At 55.4% G+C, this 19,102-nt stretch overlaps 1 protein-coding gene across 7 annotated transcripts in view; it reads left to right on the forward strand.

Annotated features, from left to right (window-relative positions):
* The first annotated feature begins 4,622 nt into the window (after positions 1–4,622).
* The window catches only part of NFYC (nuclear transcription factor Y subunit gamma), a 28,328-nt gene continuing 13,848 nt past the window's right edge, over positions 4,623–19,102 (forward strand). For 4 of the 7 annotated variants that reach the window (XM_032202197.1, XM_032202202.1, XM_032202204.1 and 1 more), the window contains exons 1-3: positions 4,623–4,809; positions 14,489–14,601; positions 17,941–18,012. In XM_032202197.1, the coding sequence (XP_032058088.1) occupies positions 14,497–14,601; positions 17,941–18,012 (177 nt within the window). In that variant the 5' untranslated portion in view covers positions 4,623–4,809; positions 14,489–14,496. Of the gene's footprint in view, positions 4,810–5,222; positions 5,290–6,554; positions 6,579–6,746; positions 6,880–14,488; positions 14,602–17,940; positions 18,013–19,102 lie in introns of those variants that run through there. The other 3 variants (XM_032202200.1, XM_032202201.1, XM_032202199.1) reach the window with 3 other exon arrangements.

Here is a 19,102-nt window from a genome sequence, read left to right on the forward strand (position 1 = left end):
CCCCCCCTCCCCTTGTGCCCCCCACCTCGCCGTGCCCCCCCCCGAGGCTCCCGGGGCTCCCGTCCCGTTCCTCCCGGGCACGACGGCATCCCCCGGGTCGCCGCCGTGGGGGGATGCGGGGCTGCAGGTGCGGCCCCATTGACCCCAAAAGGAACCGGGACGCCCCCGGTGCGCCCCCCCCGACCCCTCCCCGCTGCCGCCGCGGGCACTCACCGCCACCGCCGCCGCCGCCGCCGCCCGTGCCCGCTCCTCCCCTCGGCCCCGGCGGGCTGCTGGGAGCGGCGGGCGGGGGAGCCCCGGGCTCGGCCCCGATGGTTTAGGGCCGGGGGAGCACCCGGGAGATGCCCCCCGTCCCGTTAGGGTTTCCCCTTCCCAACCCCCCCCCCCCAGAGATGAGTCTCGGAGCCGTCGGTGGGAGCCGGGAGCTGCCCCCCCCCCCCCCCCGCTGCCGTCCAGCCCGCTCGGGAGCCACCGGCTGCGCCTTGCCCTGCGGCAGCCCGATCCTAAAAGCCACCAGTGGGATCCTAAAGCCATCAGCTGGACACCAAAAGCCCCCAACAGGATCCTAAAGCCATCAGCTGGACCCCAAAAGCCCCCAACGGGACCCTACAGCTGTCAGCTGAACCCCAAGAACCATCAGCTGGACCCCAAATGTCCCCAATGGGACCCTACAGCCGTCAGCCGGACCCTACAGCTGTCAGCCAGACCCTATGAGCCCCCAGCATGACCCTACAAGCATCAGCCAGACCTCAAGAGCCCCCAGCGGGACCCTACAGCCGTCAGCTGGACCCTAGGAGCCCCCAACAGGATCCTACAGCCCCCAATGGAACCCTAAAACCATCAGCCAGACCTCAAGAGCCCCCAGCGGGACCCTACAGCCAACAACCAGAGCCCCCTGGAGCTGCCGGCCGGACCCCAAGAGCCCCCACCCGGAGCCTGAGCCCATCGGTTGGCCCCCAGGAGCTGCCCCTTCCCCATCACCCAGATCCCAAGAACCACCCCAAGACCTCAGGAGCCACCGGCTGCACCTTGCTTTGGGATCCCCAGACCCCAAAACCCCCAGCTGGACCCCAGAGCCACCGGCCAGGCCCTGCTCCCCCCAGCTGGACCCCCAGGAGCTGCCCTCGGGTCCTGCTCCCCCCCGGGGAACCTCCAGCCGGACCCGGAGCTGCCACCCCATGGATGCTGCTCCTCCAAAACCCCCCAAATCCGATCCCAACCCCACAAGCTGCCCGCCGGGACGTCCCCACTCGCCGTCAGTGCCCCCAACCCGCAGACAGGGGCTGTGGTGGCGGTGCCACGAGGCTGTGAGGCCGTGAGGGGGCTGCGGGGCTTTGCTTTGTGCCCGAACACGGCTCTTTTGGGGGAACGGGGACACCGCCACGTGTCCCCAAAAGGAGACTGAAAATCTGAGGGCAGAGGCGGCCCCGGTGCCCGCGCTGCCCTTGGACTCACCTTGGCGCCTCGCTGTCCTCACGGCAAATTCCTCCCCTGCGCTGGCTGCGCCCTGCGGCTGGCATGGCAGCCACGTGCCACCAGGGAAGCCTCCTTCGCCCGCTTTAACTCTGTCCCTCCCCAAAATAACGCCACGCTCGGCCTTCCCCGGGCTCCCCACCTCACCCTGCGGGGTCACGGGGCTGTGGCAGGCACCAAATCCCCGTCGCTCGTGGGCAAAACCCCTACAAACGTCGCCGTGCCGGGCGCGGGGGGTGATTTGGGATTTGGAGGGTGGAAGGGTGCAACGGGCGAGTGTGGGTACGGGGAGGATGGGGGAGAAAAGCCCCTCGGGGTGCTGGATGGAACGTGGGGACGCGGCGGGTCCCGGTGCCGTGCGGGGAGAGCCGGGCGAGGAGCAGGAATAGCTGAAAGAACTAAATATGGAAACGTGGCTAAAACAGAGCCGGGGTAGGGAGCCGGTTTCCTAACAGAATTCAAAGCGTATAAACAAACGCGGGGAGGGAGAGAGGTTGTCTGGAAGGGGGGCCTTTATGAGTAATATTTAGAAAAAAACAGCTGAAAATACCTCCGCAGGAAAGGCCAGTCCATCAAACGAGGCTGCAGCGTGCTGGGGCCGGCGGCGCTTCTGGGAACGAATCCTTTCCGGGGAAGAGATAGCGACAGCACGTGCCTGGCTGGTGGAAAGCTGCTCCCGTCTCCCTCCTGCAGCTGGTTGGTGTGTTTTTTTTTTCTTGCCTGCCACGTTTCGGTGATAAAGCACGATGAATAAAATATCAGGCACCGCGGCGTGGTCGCTACGAAGCTCCCTCGCCGCCCCTCTGGGTTTTTTTTCTCCTCCTGGCAGGTCGCCCCGGGCCCCTCAGCCAGCTGCCACCAAGGCCTCGGCTTGGGGCATCCTCGCCGCTTCCTCCTTTAGGTTTTGGGGTGGTTTGGGGGAAAAGGGGGCTGTTTAAAGCCATTTTTCCTGTGGAGGTGGTGCAGGAGGATTCACGGGGCTCGGCTTTGCGGTGCTTGGAGGAACTGAGCTGGATCCCAGCTCCCTGCAGAGCCAGGTCAGGGCCGGGCTGGGCGGCTCGGCTCCTTTGCAGCTCATCAGATTTACAGATTTCATAGCTCTAGGTTGGTTTTTATTTATTTTGTGAATGAATTCTGCAAAAACCCGCGAAATGTGGCTGGGCAGGTGCCTGCTCTGTACCCCTGGCAGCAGCGTGTCCCGTTAGCTGCTCTGCTCCGGGCTGCACGGCGCGCTCAGGTGGGGAAAAAAGGTGCTGGGGACACCGAGGGAACTCGGGATTTGAGCTTCCCCAGCTGCCGTGACTCACGGTCCTTTTGTCAGGGGGTGGCAGCGGGTCCCTCCCCTCTCCTGGTGTCCCCAGGAGAGCAGCAGCCGAGCAGCTCCGTCCTGTTGCTCAATCTGGTGGTTTTCCTTTCAACGCCCCAGGTTGCTGCAGGTCCTCCGAAAGACGCGTGGCCGAGGGCAGGGCGACTGAAATGTAATTAAATGAAATCTGATTAGATAGCAGACATTATCTGTTGGACAAGATCTGGCCCTAAAAAGCTGCCTTCCAGCCCGATTTACAAGGCAGGGTGTCCGTGTCCGGGCATAATTTACATCCAGATTTTAATTTTCTGCTCATTTCTTTGCTGGGGGGTGGCTGCCCCGGAGCAGCAGCTGGTTTGGGGTGCCTCGAGGCCTGCTGTGTGGGGTGGGACGGCAGAGGGCTGCCTGGGGAAGGGCTGGGCTGCAGCCCCTGCTCTCAGCTTTCTGATTTTTCCCCATTTCTGAGGTGTCAAAAGGGTCAAAACCCCTTCCAAAACCTGCCCGGGGCGTGCTACAGCTCCTCTGGGTCCTGCTGGCGCAGGAAGAATTGGCCGAGCAGGTAGCAGATGGCGCTAAGTGTGAAATCAGCAAACCACAAAAAAAAAAAAAAAAAAAAAAATATGCAAGCACCAATAAAACAGAGAGCGGAAAAAAGCTTTTTTTTTTTGCCTTTTTTTTTTTTTGGCTGCTCCGCGTTTCGGGCTGGCTGACACAGGGAGCTCTGTGTCTGCAGATGGCTGCACGCCTCGGGGAAGCCGGGGCTGCTTCGCACAACGCGGGCATTGCTGCCCCGAGAGAGCAGGTGGGGGGAGGAAACGGGGGCAACACGGCCCCACAAAACATCAGGGGGAGCCACAAAACATCAGGGGAACCCACAAAAAGTCAGGGGGGAAAAGGGGTGGGTGGGGAGGAACCCCGCAGGAGGCACAGCTGGCTGGTTGGGCAGCTGCGCCTGGCAGCAGAGCCAGCGGCAGTTCTGGCTAATTGATTTATAAATGAGTCATTGCGACCAGGGGAGAGCCGCAGCCGAAGGAGATTTCGCCGAGAACTCGTGAGAACGGGGAGGGGAAGAAAAACAAGCCGGTGGCAGGCGCGGTATTTCCCTTGGCTGCCTCGCCTCGCCAGCGCCCTGAGATTGTGAAGTCACCCTGAGATCGTGAAGTTGCAGGATTTTCACTAAAACTGCAGGAATTCGCTGCAAAACGTCTCCCTCTTCAGCGTCAGCCCGCGGGGCAGCCTGGCTTTGAAACCAGCGCGTGTGGCCGCAGGGATCCGTCCCGATTCCTGCAATTGGGGCAAATGAGCAACGGATCCCGGGGTCCTGCCCGTGTGTGGGGCAGGCGGGAGGGCCCCGGTGTGTGGGGTGAGCTGCTGTACCGGAGCCCGGCTGTGGTATCCCCCTGAAGGTGCTGGAGCCGCATAGGACGAGGCCCAGGCACGCGACTGGGTTATCTCTATCGCGATATACCAGTCGCGACTCAGCGTGGCCTGACGGGAGCCGTTCCCTCACGGGGAAGCCGCCGCCGCCCCTCAGCCACCTCACAGCGGCGGCCCCCTACAGGGCCCGGGGGCACCGGGGAAGCGCGCTGCCGTCACGGGGGGAACCGGGGGCAGCCCGGGGATAACGGGGGGCTACCGAGGAGCCCCCACAGGGCCCGGCGGGGCCTCCCCGGGCCTCACGGGACGGGGCCTGAGGGGACCGAGCGCGGCCTAGGCCCGGTGCAGGCCCAACCGCCGCCGCCTCCGCCGCCTCAGCGCGAACTCTCGCGAGATCTCGGCGCGGGTCACGCGCCTGCGCGCTGCGCCGGCGCAAGGGGGGAAGGGGCGGGGCGCCCTCCCGAGCCGCCTCACGGCGCCGCCGCCATCTTGGTCCGCGGCCGCTGGGCGCTCGCCGGGCTCCCGCCGCCCCCCCCCCCTCCCTCCTCCCCTTCCCCTCCCCTCCGGGTCCTCTCCCGTTGCCAGCCGGGCCCGGGGGGCAGCGCGGGCTCCTCCCAGACCGAGCGGAGGCTTCGCGGCGCTCGTTGGGGCCGGTGAGTGGCGGGGCCGAGGGGCGGGGGGGAGGCGGCGGCGGCGGCCGGCGGAGGGGGCGCGGGGCGGGGGCGGCCCTCAGGGGCTCCCCCCTCCCCCTCCATCCCCGCCCCCCACCCCGGGCTGCTGGGTTCCGATTGGCCGCGCCGCGCCGCTCCGCGCCCGCTGATTGGCTGGCGGCGGGGGTGGAGGCGGGAGAGGGGAGCCGGGCGCTGATTGGGTGCCGCGGGGGAGCGGGGCGGTGATTGGCTGCTGGGCGCGCGCGCGCGCGCGCGGGGCGGGAGGGGGCAGGAAGCCGGGGCTGGGGGCGGCGGGGGGGGAACGGGAGGGGCGGGGGGGGGGGGAGGAGACACCAAGCGGGGGGGGGGCGCGGTGTTTTGGGCCTTTTCCGGGGCTTTTTGGGGCTTTTTCTACCCCGGAAGCCTCTGAGGGGGTCTCTAAGGGGGAGAGGCCGAAGCCCGGTAACGGTCCGGGGCCTCCCGGTACGTGGTGGGGGGGGGTGAGGGGCCTGCAGGCCGCGGGGCAGGGCCTGAGGGCGGCCCCGGTGACGGGAGCGGGGCGGGGGCTGCTCGGGGTCCGGCCCCGTTCCCTTCCCGTTCCCTTCCCGTTCCCTCCGGGGCCCTGCCAGGCCTCGCGGTGCTCCCGCGGGGAAGGAGCGGGGGTCCCGGCGCCCTCCCAGCGCTGCCTCTCCTCGGTTGAAGCCCCCCCCCCGCGCCTGCCGTGTCCCGGTGCCGGCCTGGCGGTGCTCGGATACATCCCGGTGTAACTCCGCCGCCCTCGGGCAGCCTCCCGCTGCTCGTGCTGCCCTCGCTTGGGGCACCGGCGGCTGCCCGTGACCTTGGGCTGCCCAGCACAGCACGGGGAGGATTTGGGGGAGCTCGGGGCGCCGAGCTGCTTGCCCCCAGTGAGGATGGGGGAGGCCAAGGGGGCAGCCAGCCCCTGGGCAGCTGCGTGACCTTGAGGTGGGCTCGGGCCCTGCGGTGCCGGCCGGTTCCCCGAGGGCTTCGTGCCCCCGGGAGGTGACCCCTGGTCAGTGGCGGGGTTCTTGTGGCACCCCGGTGACGCCCGGTGCCAGCCCCTGATGGTGCGGGATCCATCGCCTCCCCGTAGCCTCGTGGTGGGATGCTTGCCGTGGGATTGGGGCAGTGCCGGAGCTCAGCTGTGCACCGTGATTCCAGAAATTAAATAATAATAATAATTAATAACAAAACAACAATAATAATAGCAATAATTATAATCCAGAAGTAGTATTGGTCCCCATGGCTGGGCCCGTGTGCTGCTGGGGGGCTGCGGGGAGCCCTGGTGAGGCAGGGACCAGCCTGGGCATCACCTTTTAATTTGTTTTATTTTATTTTATTTTTTATATTTTAGCTTCTTTTAACATAACTTTTATATTTTATTTTCTTTTATTTTTATATCTTATACTCATATTTTAAAATTTTAATACATTTTTATATTTCATCTATCTATATACATTATATTCCATTTATTATATTTATTTCATTTCATTTTATTTTTTATTTTATTTATTTTTATCCCCCCCCTCCCCCCCCCAGCCCTGACCCCGCGCCCCAGGACGCGCCGCTGGAAGGGGCGGGGGGGAGGAGCAACCCCCTTTGAGCGACAGCCGCGCGGACCAATCGGCGGCCTCGCCCCGCCCCCTCCGCGTGCCTAACCGGGCGCTGGGTAGCCAATGGGAGCCGGGGGGCGTGGCCTCGGCGCCGAGGGGCCGCGGGCGGGCTCTGCTCTGACCCCTGCGCCGCCTCTCAAGGTAACTTGCAAACAGGAAGCGGGCGGCCGGGCTGCTCCGCCGCCGGCAGCCAATAGGAACGCGGGGCCGCGGCTCCCCCCGCGGCTCTCAGCCAATGGGAGCGAGCTGGGCGGGCCCAGCAGGGTAGGCTGAGCGGCTGCTCTTAAAGGGCCAGGCGGCCGCCGGTGCGGCGGGGACGCGGAGCGGCGGCGGGCAGGGGTCAGCTGAAAGACAAAGCCATGGCGGGCCCCGCCGCCACCCCCCGCGCCTCAGCGCCGCCGTTTCCAGCACGGAGGCCGAGCCCCGAGCCTCCCGCGGCCCGGTAAGGCCAACACGGGGCGGCGGCGGCGGGGTTGAGGCCTTGGGGGGGGGGGGCGGCGGGGCCCGGGGCTGAGCCCCCGGTGAGGCCCGGGGGGGGATGGGGGGGGGGGCTGGGCCGCGCCCGGTAACGGGAGGGGATGGGGGAGGGGATGGGGGGGGCAGCGCATCCCCGGTGGCACCGCTTGGACGTGGGGGGGCCTCCCCCGGTAGTGCCCGGCCTCACGGAGCCGGCCCCGGTCCAACCGGAGCACCCCCGGTATGGGGGGGGAGGGGGTGCCCCCCATAGGGCCCGCAGCCCCCGCTGAAGGTCACCGGGTGCCGCAGATCGGGGGGGGGGGGGGCGGAAAGCGGCTCCTGTCCCCCCCCCACACCCCCCTCCCGGGCCCTGCCGGTGGGCACCGGGGCTTCACCGGTAGCCCCCGAGCTCCCCCCTTGGCTCCGAGGGCCGGGAGGGGGCAGCTCCAGGCCGGCTCTCGGCAGCACCGGTGACCTTGAGGCTGCCCGGCGGCACGGCTCCGGGGGGGGAAGGACAAAGTTTGCTGGCAGCACTTTGGCCCAGAATTAATAAATAATAAATAAAATTAAAAATAATAATAAAATAAAAGTGGGAAACGGGGGCTGAGCACCGGGGCACCGGGGGCACGGGGGGTGGATGCAGGTGGGGTTGGGGTGGGATTGATGCCGGGGGATGGGGCACGGGGCTGGGGGGTGCTGGGTGTCTTTGCCATCCTAATCTCTGCTGCAGGTACTCGCAGCCCTGTGTTTGGCCCTTTTCTGCCCCAAATCTGCTGCCTGTTGGCCTTAAAACTGCTGCTTTAGGACCTGAAGGTGCTGGCGTTGCTCAGCACCTTTCCGTAGGGTGAGTAGAGGAGCGAGCAGGGGGCTGCCCCTCGGGGCTGGCCCCAACCCGGAGCTGTCCCTGAGCCGTGGCAGCCTCCGGGTGTTGTTTCAGTGCCTTGATCCCAGTTCAGACCAGCAGGCAACGTCCCCTTGTCGTGGTGCCTGGTGCTGGTTTCGGATCCGAGAAGGGGCAGAGTGAAGGGGTGGAGTGGAAGCCGTCCCAGTAAGCACTGGGAGCACTGGGGGGTTTCTCCAGGACGCCCCAGTAGCACTCAGATCTGCAGCAGGTGCAGGGTGTGCTGCGGGGATGGAGCTCATTGTTTGGAGGCATTTTAAGGTGTTTTTCCTTGAAATTGGTGTGCGTTGAGCTGCTGCCTGCCTTCGAGGGGTAGCAGAAGGTGAGAGAACGTGTGGAGGCCTTGATATAAATAAGAAATCCTGCAGAAGTCCTCGTTACAGCCCATATTAACCTTATTTCAGTGCCAGAGCTTGCAAAAGGCCATCCAGGTGTAAGGGAAGGTGCTGCCTGGTCATCACAGGTGAGGAGCAGCAGGAAAGCCACGAAGCTTGGAAAGGGATTTGGTGTGCGGGTGGGAGGAAGGTGGTGCCCTCAGCCCCTTCAGCCAGAGCCCGGTTCCTTCTTAATTTGGTTTTTAATCAGGCCAGGGGCTTGCATTTCCTATCGTGGTGACATTTGCCTTCCAGCAGCGTGGGCACGCGAAGCGCTTTCCTAATTCCAGGGCACATCAGGCTGCCGGTGTCGTAAGGGAATTAAATTTGCCTGACTGGTCGCTTCAACTCTTCCCTTACCGTTTTGGTTTAAAAAAAAGACAATTTACCATGTGCCTCCTAGTCTCAAAAAATGTAGTGACTGCTACGAGGGGCACTGGCTGCAGGATCAACCTTCAGGATCGCTGCCAGAGCTCCTCAGGAGCTCCAGGAAGTTGTTTTGTTTGTTTTTTTTTTTTTTTTTTTGTGTGTCGCCTGTTTTCTTCTCAAAAAAAAAGAAAATAATTCTGTGTGCTGAGCTCTCATTCAGGGGATTTTCTTCCGCCGCCTCCGGCTTGCTGTCGCGTTCGGTCACTTCCTGGTGGATGGAAGTGGGTCACTTTGAGTCGGCTCCTTCGTTGACTGAAGGTGACCCCAAAGATTTGCATGTTTATAGCCCAGGATGGGGTGAAAACAAGCAGGCCTGCTTGCTCCATCCTGTCTGCCCGCTGAGCGCTGTGGGCTGTGCTCACTGGGGCCAGATTTGCAGATCCTGGGTGGCAGAAATCTCGTGTCTGTGTCTACATTGATAATTATTTTAATTTTGCATCATGCCTTGTGATAATTTAAGTTATAAAACCGAGTAAAGAGGGAAATAGGAACACGGAGCATCCCAATGACCCTACAGCCCCTGAAAGCCATACATTCACTTCGTTTTCTACCAGGACTAACGAGGTTCCCAGAAGATGTGCCTGCTAACAGCTGGCCCAGCCTCTCGCTGCTCTAAATCCATCCCAGGCTTCTGTGAACGTCTCACGTTTGTCATTCATCTTTTGTAGGTTGCATCCACTGCTGTAGCTGCCGTGGTGCGGTTTTAATCACGCTTTCTGCCTTGTCCTCTTCCCTCTCCAGCAGCACGGCGGTGGCTGAGGCTAAAAATGCAGCAGAAGAGCACAGAAACATGCTCAACTTGTGGCATAACCTTGCCCGAGGTGTGCTGCGGTGTCAAGTGGTCACCCTCTGGTCCAGCTGCTGCCCCGTGAGCACCCCGTTCAGCTTCCTCAGCCACCGAAGCTGTGAGGGTATCGAAGGGATGAGAAAACGCGAGGGCACTCAGGAGGGCTTGCTGCACAGAAGCTCGTCATTTCATGCAGAATTCTTTATAAATCATTCAGAATATTCCAGGGACTGCGGCTTAACAGCAAGCTCCAGGGCTGTCTGATCCATCCACGCTCACCAGGCGTGCTCCTGGTGCTGCCAAGCCGTGGAAGAAACGTGTGAGTGATGCGATCAGAACTTCAGTTGCCTAAAATACGAGCAAATTCCCTCAAAATCCAGGTGAGACCCCGCTGATAGTACCCCAAATGCTGCTCAGGAGCAGCTTTTGGGAGCCTTTGGTGTCCGGCTGTTGGCGGACACCGAGCAGGAGCCCCCCAAAGCTGGAAGCAGGCACTGGGTTACAAAATAAAGGGGAGCAAATAAAAATGTCCCAGGAGCAGGAGAAGCATCGTGAGGTGCGTGGCTTGTAAATTCTTCCAACCATACGAGGCAGCAAGGCGATTTTGTGCCGGGTTCCTTGAGGTCGGAGGCTGTGGAGCCAGGTACCCGAGCTGCAGCTTTGTCCCTGTGTGTGCCAACTGCCTTGTGTGAAGCAGACTCGCCGAACTTGAACGCTCCTCACTTAAAAGAGCTTTTCCATTTCTGCTGGCTGCTTAATTTAGGAGCTGAAGAGCCAGCAGGGTTCATCGTAGACACTTGTTATTATTTGTCTGGGAATTTTCTCCCTTTGCTGCTTGCTCCGTGCCTGCCAAAACTGTGCTGCAAAGAGCAGCTCTTTAATAATGTTTAACTGTTGAAATACCAAATATCAAGTGTGACCCTTGTGCTCCTTCAGTCAAAGAAGAAAGGAAAGTAAAATAACCAGTGCAAACAGCAATCCAGATTATTTTGTTTGCTCTAACTTTTAAAAGAAAACCAGTCCAGCGCTGGTTTTTATGTGGTGGTTTAATCTTCGCAGCCTGGCTTTTTGGCTTGGAGGCCGCCTCACAATTTGTAGTGTGGTTTCTGTGCCATGCCATCCTGCTCGTGGCTTTCTCCTACGAGCCTCGGGTGTATTTATGTGCAGGCACAAAACCCTGCCCAGCATTAAAAATAGTCTGCGCGTGGCTTCAGCCTTTCTGTGCACGGTTTAATGAGGACTGCTGCTGGACGGGGGGCTTTGAGCGGGGCTGTTCGGCACTCGGTGCACTGCAAATAGAAACCTCGGGTGTTATAAATTGGGTACAATTCCTGGGATTTTTATTCTCCTGAAAGGGCAAAGCTAACTGACAATGACCTGCCCGAGACTCTCATCCCATTGTGTGCCTGCTGCGTTGAGGTACGGAGCTCACCACGTTTTCTCCAGGTGCTGTAGGATATTCCCTCGTCCCGTGTCCCCGAAGCGGTTTGCAGCAGCAGTTCTCGTTCCTGCCAAGCCTGCCCAGGCAGCACCACGTCCAGGAGGAGATTCGGGCTCAGTTGTGGCTTTGTGCAGCTCTCTGCAAGATCCAGGCTGTAATTCCACATCGCACTCAGTGTCAGAGAGGTTATCGGGGCAATTTCTGCTCTGCATGAGCAAAATCAGGTTGGTTCCTCGCGCCTGCTGCCTCCCACGGGGAGGAACACGAGGTGCTGGGGTGACAGCAGCAAAAACCCCAAAGCCCAGCGGTGCTGCTGGTGGTGGCAGGTGGGCAGTGGGTGGCCCACAGCAGGTTTGGCCCCGCTGGGGTTAAGGGGCCGTGTGTTGGAGCTGGCCACCCAGGCCCCCCTCGCCTTGGCCTCGCAGCTCCTTTGGGCTGAAATCAAACGCCGTGCCTGGGAGGGATGAGACCAGAAGTAACGTGTTGGAGGCATCGGGGAGGCAATGTTCAAACAGTGCTTTGAAGATAAAATGCACGCTGCTAAGTGCTCCGAGAAGAAAGGGCTGGAAGACACCCGAAGAGGTCATCCTGTTCATGCTTCTGCCCCGAGGCAAGACCAACCCGACCGGAGCCCTTCCTGACTTGTTTGTGCAACCTTCTCTTAAAGACCTTAGGCAAGAAGTACTCGGTGCCCTCCGCAGGTAATTTAGGCTAGGATTTAACTCTCCTGACCACCAGGGAAATGCAGAAACGTGCACCTCGTCCAGCGCCCTGGAATGATCCTCCCCGCAGCTGGGAGCAGCAATTTGGGGTGCCAGCAATGTGTGATGCTGCAGGAGGGAAAGGTTGAAAGAAAACTGAGCAATTGCAGCAGCTTCGTGTGATGGTGAGCTGGAAGGAAGCGTTTGGATTTTAAATTGGGTTGGTTTTGCAGAAAGCCTCTTGGGTTTGCTTTGAGAAAGTTGGAAGTTTGTGTTTTCATCCAGAGTGCGGCTTCAGAACCTTGTAGGTTTGTGAGCGTGACCTTGTCCCGCTACCTGAAAAGCTGCCTTGGATATTTAGGTGTCTTACAGGAATGGAAAAGAGTTCCCCTATCTTTGGGGTGAATGATTTTGGCCCATGTTTGAGCATTAGCTTTATTTGTGATTTGTTACCTGTGCGTGGTGGTGTTAGTTCTGACGCTGCAGTGACAGCATCACCACGGCTGTGACGTGCTGAAGGACTTGTGGTGTACACGGAATGGTAAGGGCAGTTTTGTGTTATCTCCTGAGTGTTTTCCACCTCGTAACGGGGAGGTGGAGCTGGGCCACTTCATCTAGGACTGGAATTCCAGGATTGTGGCCTGAGGGCGTCGTGTGTGCTGAAAGCAGCGAAATAAATTGGTACCTGTTGAGCTGGAGAGTTTTACAAAGCACCTCGCTTTCTCCAAAGGTGCCTTCAGATGAGGCAGGGGTGGATGTTCATCAGGAAGGCAGTTCTGGGACAATCCCATACAGGTGTTGGCTATGATGCCCCAAGCTTATCTGCAAAAAAAAATCATCATAAGATGCAGCGAGTTAACAGGGTGCTGGGATCTGACTTAGTTAACGTGAGCTCGGTTGGTAAATGTATTGTAAGGCCACAGGGGGCAAAACCAACAAAAAAGAAACAACGTGGGATGGTTGAGGGGATCCTAAGGCAATCTCAGCAGCGATTCTGTATTTGAATGGTGGTAAAACCTTGGGGGGGAGCTTTTTTTGCAGCGGCGTTTTTCAGAAATACTCGTTTCGTTCTGATTTGTGGCTGTAATCGAAGGACGTTGAAGCGAAGCATCTGTCCGAATTTCCATCTCGTTGCTTTTCAGCCTCTCCCTTCAGATTTAGCCATTTTGGGGGACTTTGGTGTCTTCGTGGTTGCTTTGTGCTCCTCTGAAGCGAGCTGCCCCAGGATCTTGTGTTTAATGCTTGTAGGTGATGTGCTGCGATGAGCAGGAGAGCTCAAATTGCCGCCTGTTGCTGGCTGATGGGCTCGGTGAGCACCTTTGGGGCCAGGCCTCAGCATTTCACCCTTCAGCTTCTTTTTTCCTGAGTCTGGGAACAAAATGCTCGCCTTCCCGGGGTGTATATCCATGACATCTATGTCCTGCTGCAGACTTGTTTCTGGAGTAAAGTTTTGAGTAGCTTTAACAGGCTTTTTTCTGTTCAGGCTTTTATTTTGGTGTCTATAGTTATTTTTTCTCTTAAGTTTACCAAAAAATCACCCTGTCAATGACTCTTGCTGCGACTCTTACTCAATTTCCTGACGATCCTCATCAGCAGTCTCCTGAAGCTCAGCTGTCCCTTGGGCAAGCAGCAGGCTGTTCACTTTGCCTTCTGAAATCAGAAAAAAACCTGGGTCTGCCTCAAAGATAGGAATTTTTTGGATTAATCAGGAGGATTTCTGAACTCTAGGTTGTTCGAGGAACTGTTGCTTCTGAGGGTTTTGTAGCTCGTTGTATTCCGGCACGGCGTTTAAGTGGGTTGAACGCAAGTCATTTGTATTTCTCAATAAAGCCTTGAGAAGTGATTTGGCTTGTCATCGGGCTGGATCGCATCTCCAGTTGCAGCAAAGCCCCTGGCTGGTGGTGGTGGTGAAATATTGCCAGCGTGGAGCAGATCTGAAGCATCAGCTTCTATTTATCTGCCTAAACTCCTCTTTGTCTGGATTTGACACCGCAGATCAAGGGGAAATCAAGTGCCAATTTAAGATTGTCAGTAGACTATTTCTCCATCTGTATTTTCTTATAAATACTTGAACTATCTCAGTTGGTGGGCGGGCAGGATTGTCATGCAGATAGTTGTCGGGGAGTCCTCAGGTCGCTGATTTCCATCGGAGCCCTGCCTGCCGTCTTCCCCGTCTTGAACTCTTGCCTTGAGACTGCAAACACGATCCGTGCTCCTCCTCGTCATCCTCCCCAGGTTAATTAAAGAAAAATGCAGCTCTTCGTAGACTCTGCTGGCGTTCAGCACAGTGCCTCTGTGCATGGGAGGTGCCAGCCCTGTCCCGTGGGGCTCTGCTCCTCGGCCGTCCTGGGTGTAAGTGTGTGTTGGGCACGGCTGCCCCTCGGGGATCTTGCTGGAGCCAGGATCCTGCCGGTGTGCTAAAACAGTGCAAATCCACCAAACCGGACACTCTGCAAACAGGCACAGAATAAATGATTAAATTACAGTTTTTAGAAGTAATATCAGGCTGACATTGATGTTCTGGCTTCGCTTTGAGGGGTGTTTGGTGCCGTGTCCCGCGCTGTTGTTGGCTGCAGCAAGCAGCAGAAGAACTGACTGTAGGGCAGGTGAGCACTGCAGTGCGAGCTGTGGCTGGCCATGGTCGTGGTCTGTGACTCCTTGTGAAGAGGCAGAGCTGGAAGAAGGAATCAGCAGCCTTCAGTTCCTTTTCTTTTTTCTATATGTTCTTTTTTTAATCTTTGGAAAACCAAATAAAATTAAATCAAAACACTTTGCGGAGGCTGTGAGTATCTCTCACGTCGTTGCCGGGACCTGCACTGGCAGATCTTTGCCAATTTTCCTGGCGCTGAGCCAGGCTGGCCCCTTCCTGTGTTCCTGGGATTCGGAGGGAATCTGCATGCCTTTGACTCCCTCATCCTTCCCTCAGCACTAACCCTTTCCCATTTTTCTTTTTTTCTCCCAGTTTCCAGCATGTCCACAGATGGCAGCTTCGGTACAGCTGGCAACAGCGATGCCCAGCAAAGCCTCCAGTCCTTCTGGCCACGAGTCATGGAGGAGATCCGCAACCTCACAGTGGTAAGTGTCTCCTCCAGTTGTGCTATTTCTGGAGGATTAGCCTCTTTTTGGACGTGTTCCTGCTGCTCGCGGGGTTGGCTGTTCACACACGGCGATGTGGCCCTAAGAGCTGATCATCGTCCAGCCGGGTTTTGGACCGTTTGCTACAACCCTCAGAACCTGAGGCAGGCACTGGAAGAAAGAAGAAGGTTAACTGAATGTTTAACAGCCTAAATGATAACCTTGGCAGCTTCTTGCATGGGTATTATGGTCTGGCGGGCAAAGAGGAAGGGATTTTAAAATATATCCAGGTATAAGGGGAGCTGCCAGCAGGAGGTTAAGGGATTTGAGACCATGCCTCATGCTGTAGCAGGCTGTTCAAACTCAGGAATACAAAATCTGCGACAAGCATTGCTTCCATGTAAGGATATCCTTACCAAAATACACCTCTTAATCCTCCCCACCCCCGTTATGGATTCAAACATCTGGCTATTGGCAGCCCGTTAGGATTTTGTGAATGGATTTTTGGGTTTAGGCTTCCGTGTGTAGCTGTCGTGCCCTCTTTCAGTCAAGCCTCCTTTGACAAGCCTGAAGTCTTGCAACTCCCTTGAATGCCAAGCACATCATCACTTGCTTTATTAATTTAAAGGCATTTGATTAAAAAAAAATCAGGTATAGGCTGAGAATAAGAATATTCAGTAGCTTCTCTTTTGTTTTTTTTTTTTTCCCATCCCCAAAAGAGATGTGCCTGAGAACAAGGGCATATAATAAAAATGACTTTTCAGGAGAGATTGATAGATGACTGTGATACTGTGGTCCTGAAAGCACGCTGCCGTGCTTGTAATGTGACTGGAAACAAAAGAGCTCCAGTGGAAGATGGGCTGTTCAAAGTGAAAACCCCAATCAAGGAGTTTGAAGATAAGCTGCTTTTTTCAGCCTGCGTGCGGATAGTTGATTAAAGAAACAGATGTAGAATTTTGTATGCATAACCAGAATTAATTACTTTCCTCTTTTCAGTGCAGTGAATTCTGGTGTTCGAGAGCTGTAGTTTGTCTTCATCTCCACATGAAAGGGGTTTATTCTGCAGCTTATCAAGGATGGGCAGCTTAATTTTTAACTGCTGCATGAATCTATTTATTGCATCGCAAGGTAGTAAGCCCCTGAAAAATTAGCTGAGGATGCTGAAGGGGAGATGGCGAGGAAGAGGGATAACAGCAGCGTAATCAAACCCTGAAATTTTTTGTGCATCTTATTGAAAGGGCTCCCGTGTTTGTGGACGTAAGTGCCCTTGGAGCTCGTCTGCTTGTACTGCGTGGTAGAGGTCAGAGCAGCTCTCTGGTGGAGAAGCCTGCTCTGCTTGCCTGCTTTTCACAGCTCTCTCTGGTTCTGTGCACTTGCCATGTGCCACCACTAGCTGGAATTCAGGGGAGGAGAGAAGGGAGCTGCTTTATAGGAACGAACCAGAGGTCCCTGTTCTCTGCCCCGCAGGACAAAAGGGACTGTAGCCTGATCTTGGAGAAATAGGAAACGAGACAAGGCTGAAACCAGCACTTCAGCTCCACAGTGAGTTCGAAGTGGCCTGTGAACACATCGAGACCTAATTTGGAAAAAAGAAAAGATGAAGAATCGGTGCCTGAAGTTTGTTGTGCTGGGCAGTAGCCAGTAGTGGTCATGCTTCCCTTCAGCATGGCACTTGCGTATTAATTTTGATTTATGTGACGTTTGCCCGTCAGCCTTAAAGGAATAAAGGAGCTTTAAATTTCTGCGATTTCTCTCACCGTCTCTTTTCTCTAATGATTTTAATAGCATCGTACCTTGTGCAACGCACTTGGGAGTGCAAGTGTCTGCTTGCAGCTCTGCTGCTCGTGGAAGTGAACTGCTTAGCACCATGAAGAGCCTTACAAATTAGGAATTTGGTCTTCATCTTTCTTTGAGGCTTGCCCAAACCTCACGGGGCTCTTTAAAAGGGAATGAGCTTAAAAAAAATAAACTCCAGAAAACCTTGGGGATATTTTTTCATGCCCTGGCAACCCCTGAAGCTGTTTATGTGGCGGTCACTGGCTGGAAGTGCCACCCTCAGCACGCCGTGAGTTCAAGCACCGGGCTCAGCCCTGGCTGCTCTCTTCTCCCATTGCCCCAAGTCCTTCCAAAACACCCCCCTGGCCCTGCTGCTGCCACATTCACACTTCTTTCCAGAGCAAGGGCAGACTTTTCTATTTATTTATATATATACAGACACACACGGCCCTAAAATAAGATAATTTTTTATATATAACTTAACTAAAATACCCCCTGCTGGAGTGCTGGCTGGGCCATGTACGGCTTCCATATTTTGTTTCAATAGAAAGCAGCATTTTCAGCATTTTTTCCCCTCTTTTGTTTCACTAACATGTCTCGCAGTGCTTTCTTCCCCAGAGAAATGAGTTTCCTTTTATTTCTTTTGACATTTTTGTAGAGAAGGGAAAAGATGTTTTTGAGCAGCCCTTTTGTGGGCAGGGATTCTGCATTCCTGACGCGATGGTACGTAGCCTTTATCCCTCTTTTAAGGGGCTCCTGTTAGCAAAGCTGCATTTTTTTATTCCTCTCTATCTTCGGAGAGGGGAGACCAAGGCTTGTAGTGAAGCTCAGCAGCTTCCCTCACCCCCAGAGGGAGGTGTTGGTGCCTCCTTCCACGCTCGGTGGCATCTCTGTTGCTGCACATGTCGGGTTCGTGCTCACAGCTGAGCAGGATGATTGATTACAGTGACAGCTCTCTCTCTCTCTCGCCGTCTCTTAAACCATCATTACACCATTTTGAGTCAGCGCTTCTTTTTGCTGGAGAATTGCAAGAAATCCATCTGAAAACGGGAACGGAAGAGGTTTTTGGACAAGGCTCTTGCGGAGGTTTTTGACACCAGAACCTGTGTTGAACAACAGTGAAGTGCAAGTAAAGGATTTCATCCTGTGGCCCCACAGAGCTCCTGTTTGCCCTCATTTTCTCAAGTGACTTTTTGCAAATTCCATTGCTTTCTGGGTCCTAAGACACCTAATTGAATTAGTTGCTTCAAATACCCATTTCTGCCTCTATTTATAACATCAGAAACATTCTGTTCTGCAGAATGACTTCAGCTTTGAGGTGAAATTGTAACTGCAAGTGTCTGACAGAAGATTGAAGTACAGCTGTACCAGTATAAAACACAGAAAAACAGATGAGAATGCTTGGATCTGCAGAGAAACTGCCATCCCTCAAAGAAACTAAGTTATTTTTATCTAGTTTTAGCCAGTTCAGTTTTGGACAGTACCGATTTATTTTAACATTTCTTTCTTTTGTTTTCAGTTAAGTATCGCTAAAGAGTCTCTCAAATCTGAATCTCTCTGCAGAAAGACTTCAGAGTTCAAGAACTGCCCCTGGCTCGTATTAAGAAGATAATGAAGCTAGATGAGGATGTGAAGGTACAATCGTGGCTTTTTTTCCTAGGTGTTTATGACCCTTCTGGTGGATGTTGTAGCGATAATTCCTTGCAATTCATTACTCATTATTGTTACTGTGTGTAGTTATTTTTAAAGCACATTATAGAGCAATTGCCTGGGATGCAGTATCAGCTGGCCTGGTGTAATTAAACTGAACTGGGAAAGCGGAGTCATTTGGGATCTTTGCTTAAGACTTCTGCAATTGTGCTTGCTTCTGTTAAACAGCAATTTACTGCATCGTTCTGGGCATTTTCTCCTTCATTTGTTTTCTCTAGTGCTTAACTGTTTTTTTCTCGTGTTTCCTCCTTATTTTTCTCAACTCTTTCACAAAGCTGTAGGGTGTTTAATGTGATCTCACGTAAACGTGTGATATGCTGTTTAAAGTTCTCCGGAAAAACAAATAATAATTTAGGTAGATAACATGGGTTTGATACCAGTATTTGAGCTGAACCCTTGACGTGTGACTGATGAAGACAACACGTGAGTTGACTGATGAAAGCTTGGCAGCATTTTATGAAAATAGAGGAAAAGAGGAAGGAATCAGCTCTGGGATGTTGATGCTTGCACTGTTCCTGTCCTCCCAGTTTTCTAAACTGGAGAACTGTCAGATGTGTCTCTCCTAAGAGAGCAGAGAACAGTTTGCAGTTTCTTATTGTTTTTCTCAATGTGACACCATCCTTCTCGTAGGACAACCTTTAATGTTTAAAAGGGATTCAGGAAAAAGGTGTGTGTTGTCCTCCTGTGCAAGGGAGCTCTTCATTCGGCCTGTAACTGGAATGAACCCAAGCTGCTGAGGTCCTGAGTTGCTGCCTTACCCAAATGAGTGTCGTTTTTTTTTGATAATGAAGGGAAAGATGAGATTTAAGGGGAAATCAAGTCTCTGGCCTTCCTTCAAGCATTATTTAACAAGAAGCAGCCTGTTCTAGGAAGTCATCGCTAATGCCAAGCCAGCTCATAATGAAAGTGCTGCACTTGAGCTAGGTACTTCTTAAGGCTAAGGAATTTGGTAATTTGGCGAGGTGCTTGTGGCTCCAAACCTCCTTTGCAATTTCTCCGTTCATTTTAACATACT

The sequence above is a fragment of the Aythya fuligula genome, chromosome 23 (genome assembly GCF_009819795.1).
Source record: "Aythya fuligula isolate bAytFul2 chromosome 23, bAytFul2.pri, whole genome shotgun sequence".
Classification (NCBI taxonomy): Eukaryota; Metazoa; Chordata; class Aves; order Anseriformes; family Anatidae; genus Aythya; species Aythya fuligula.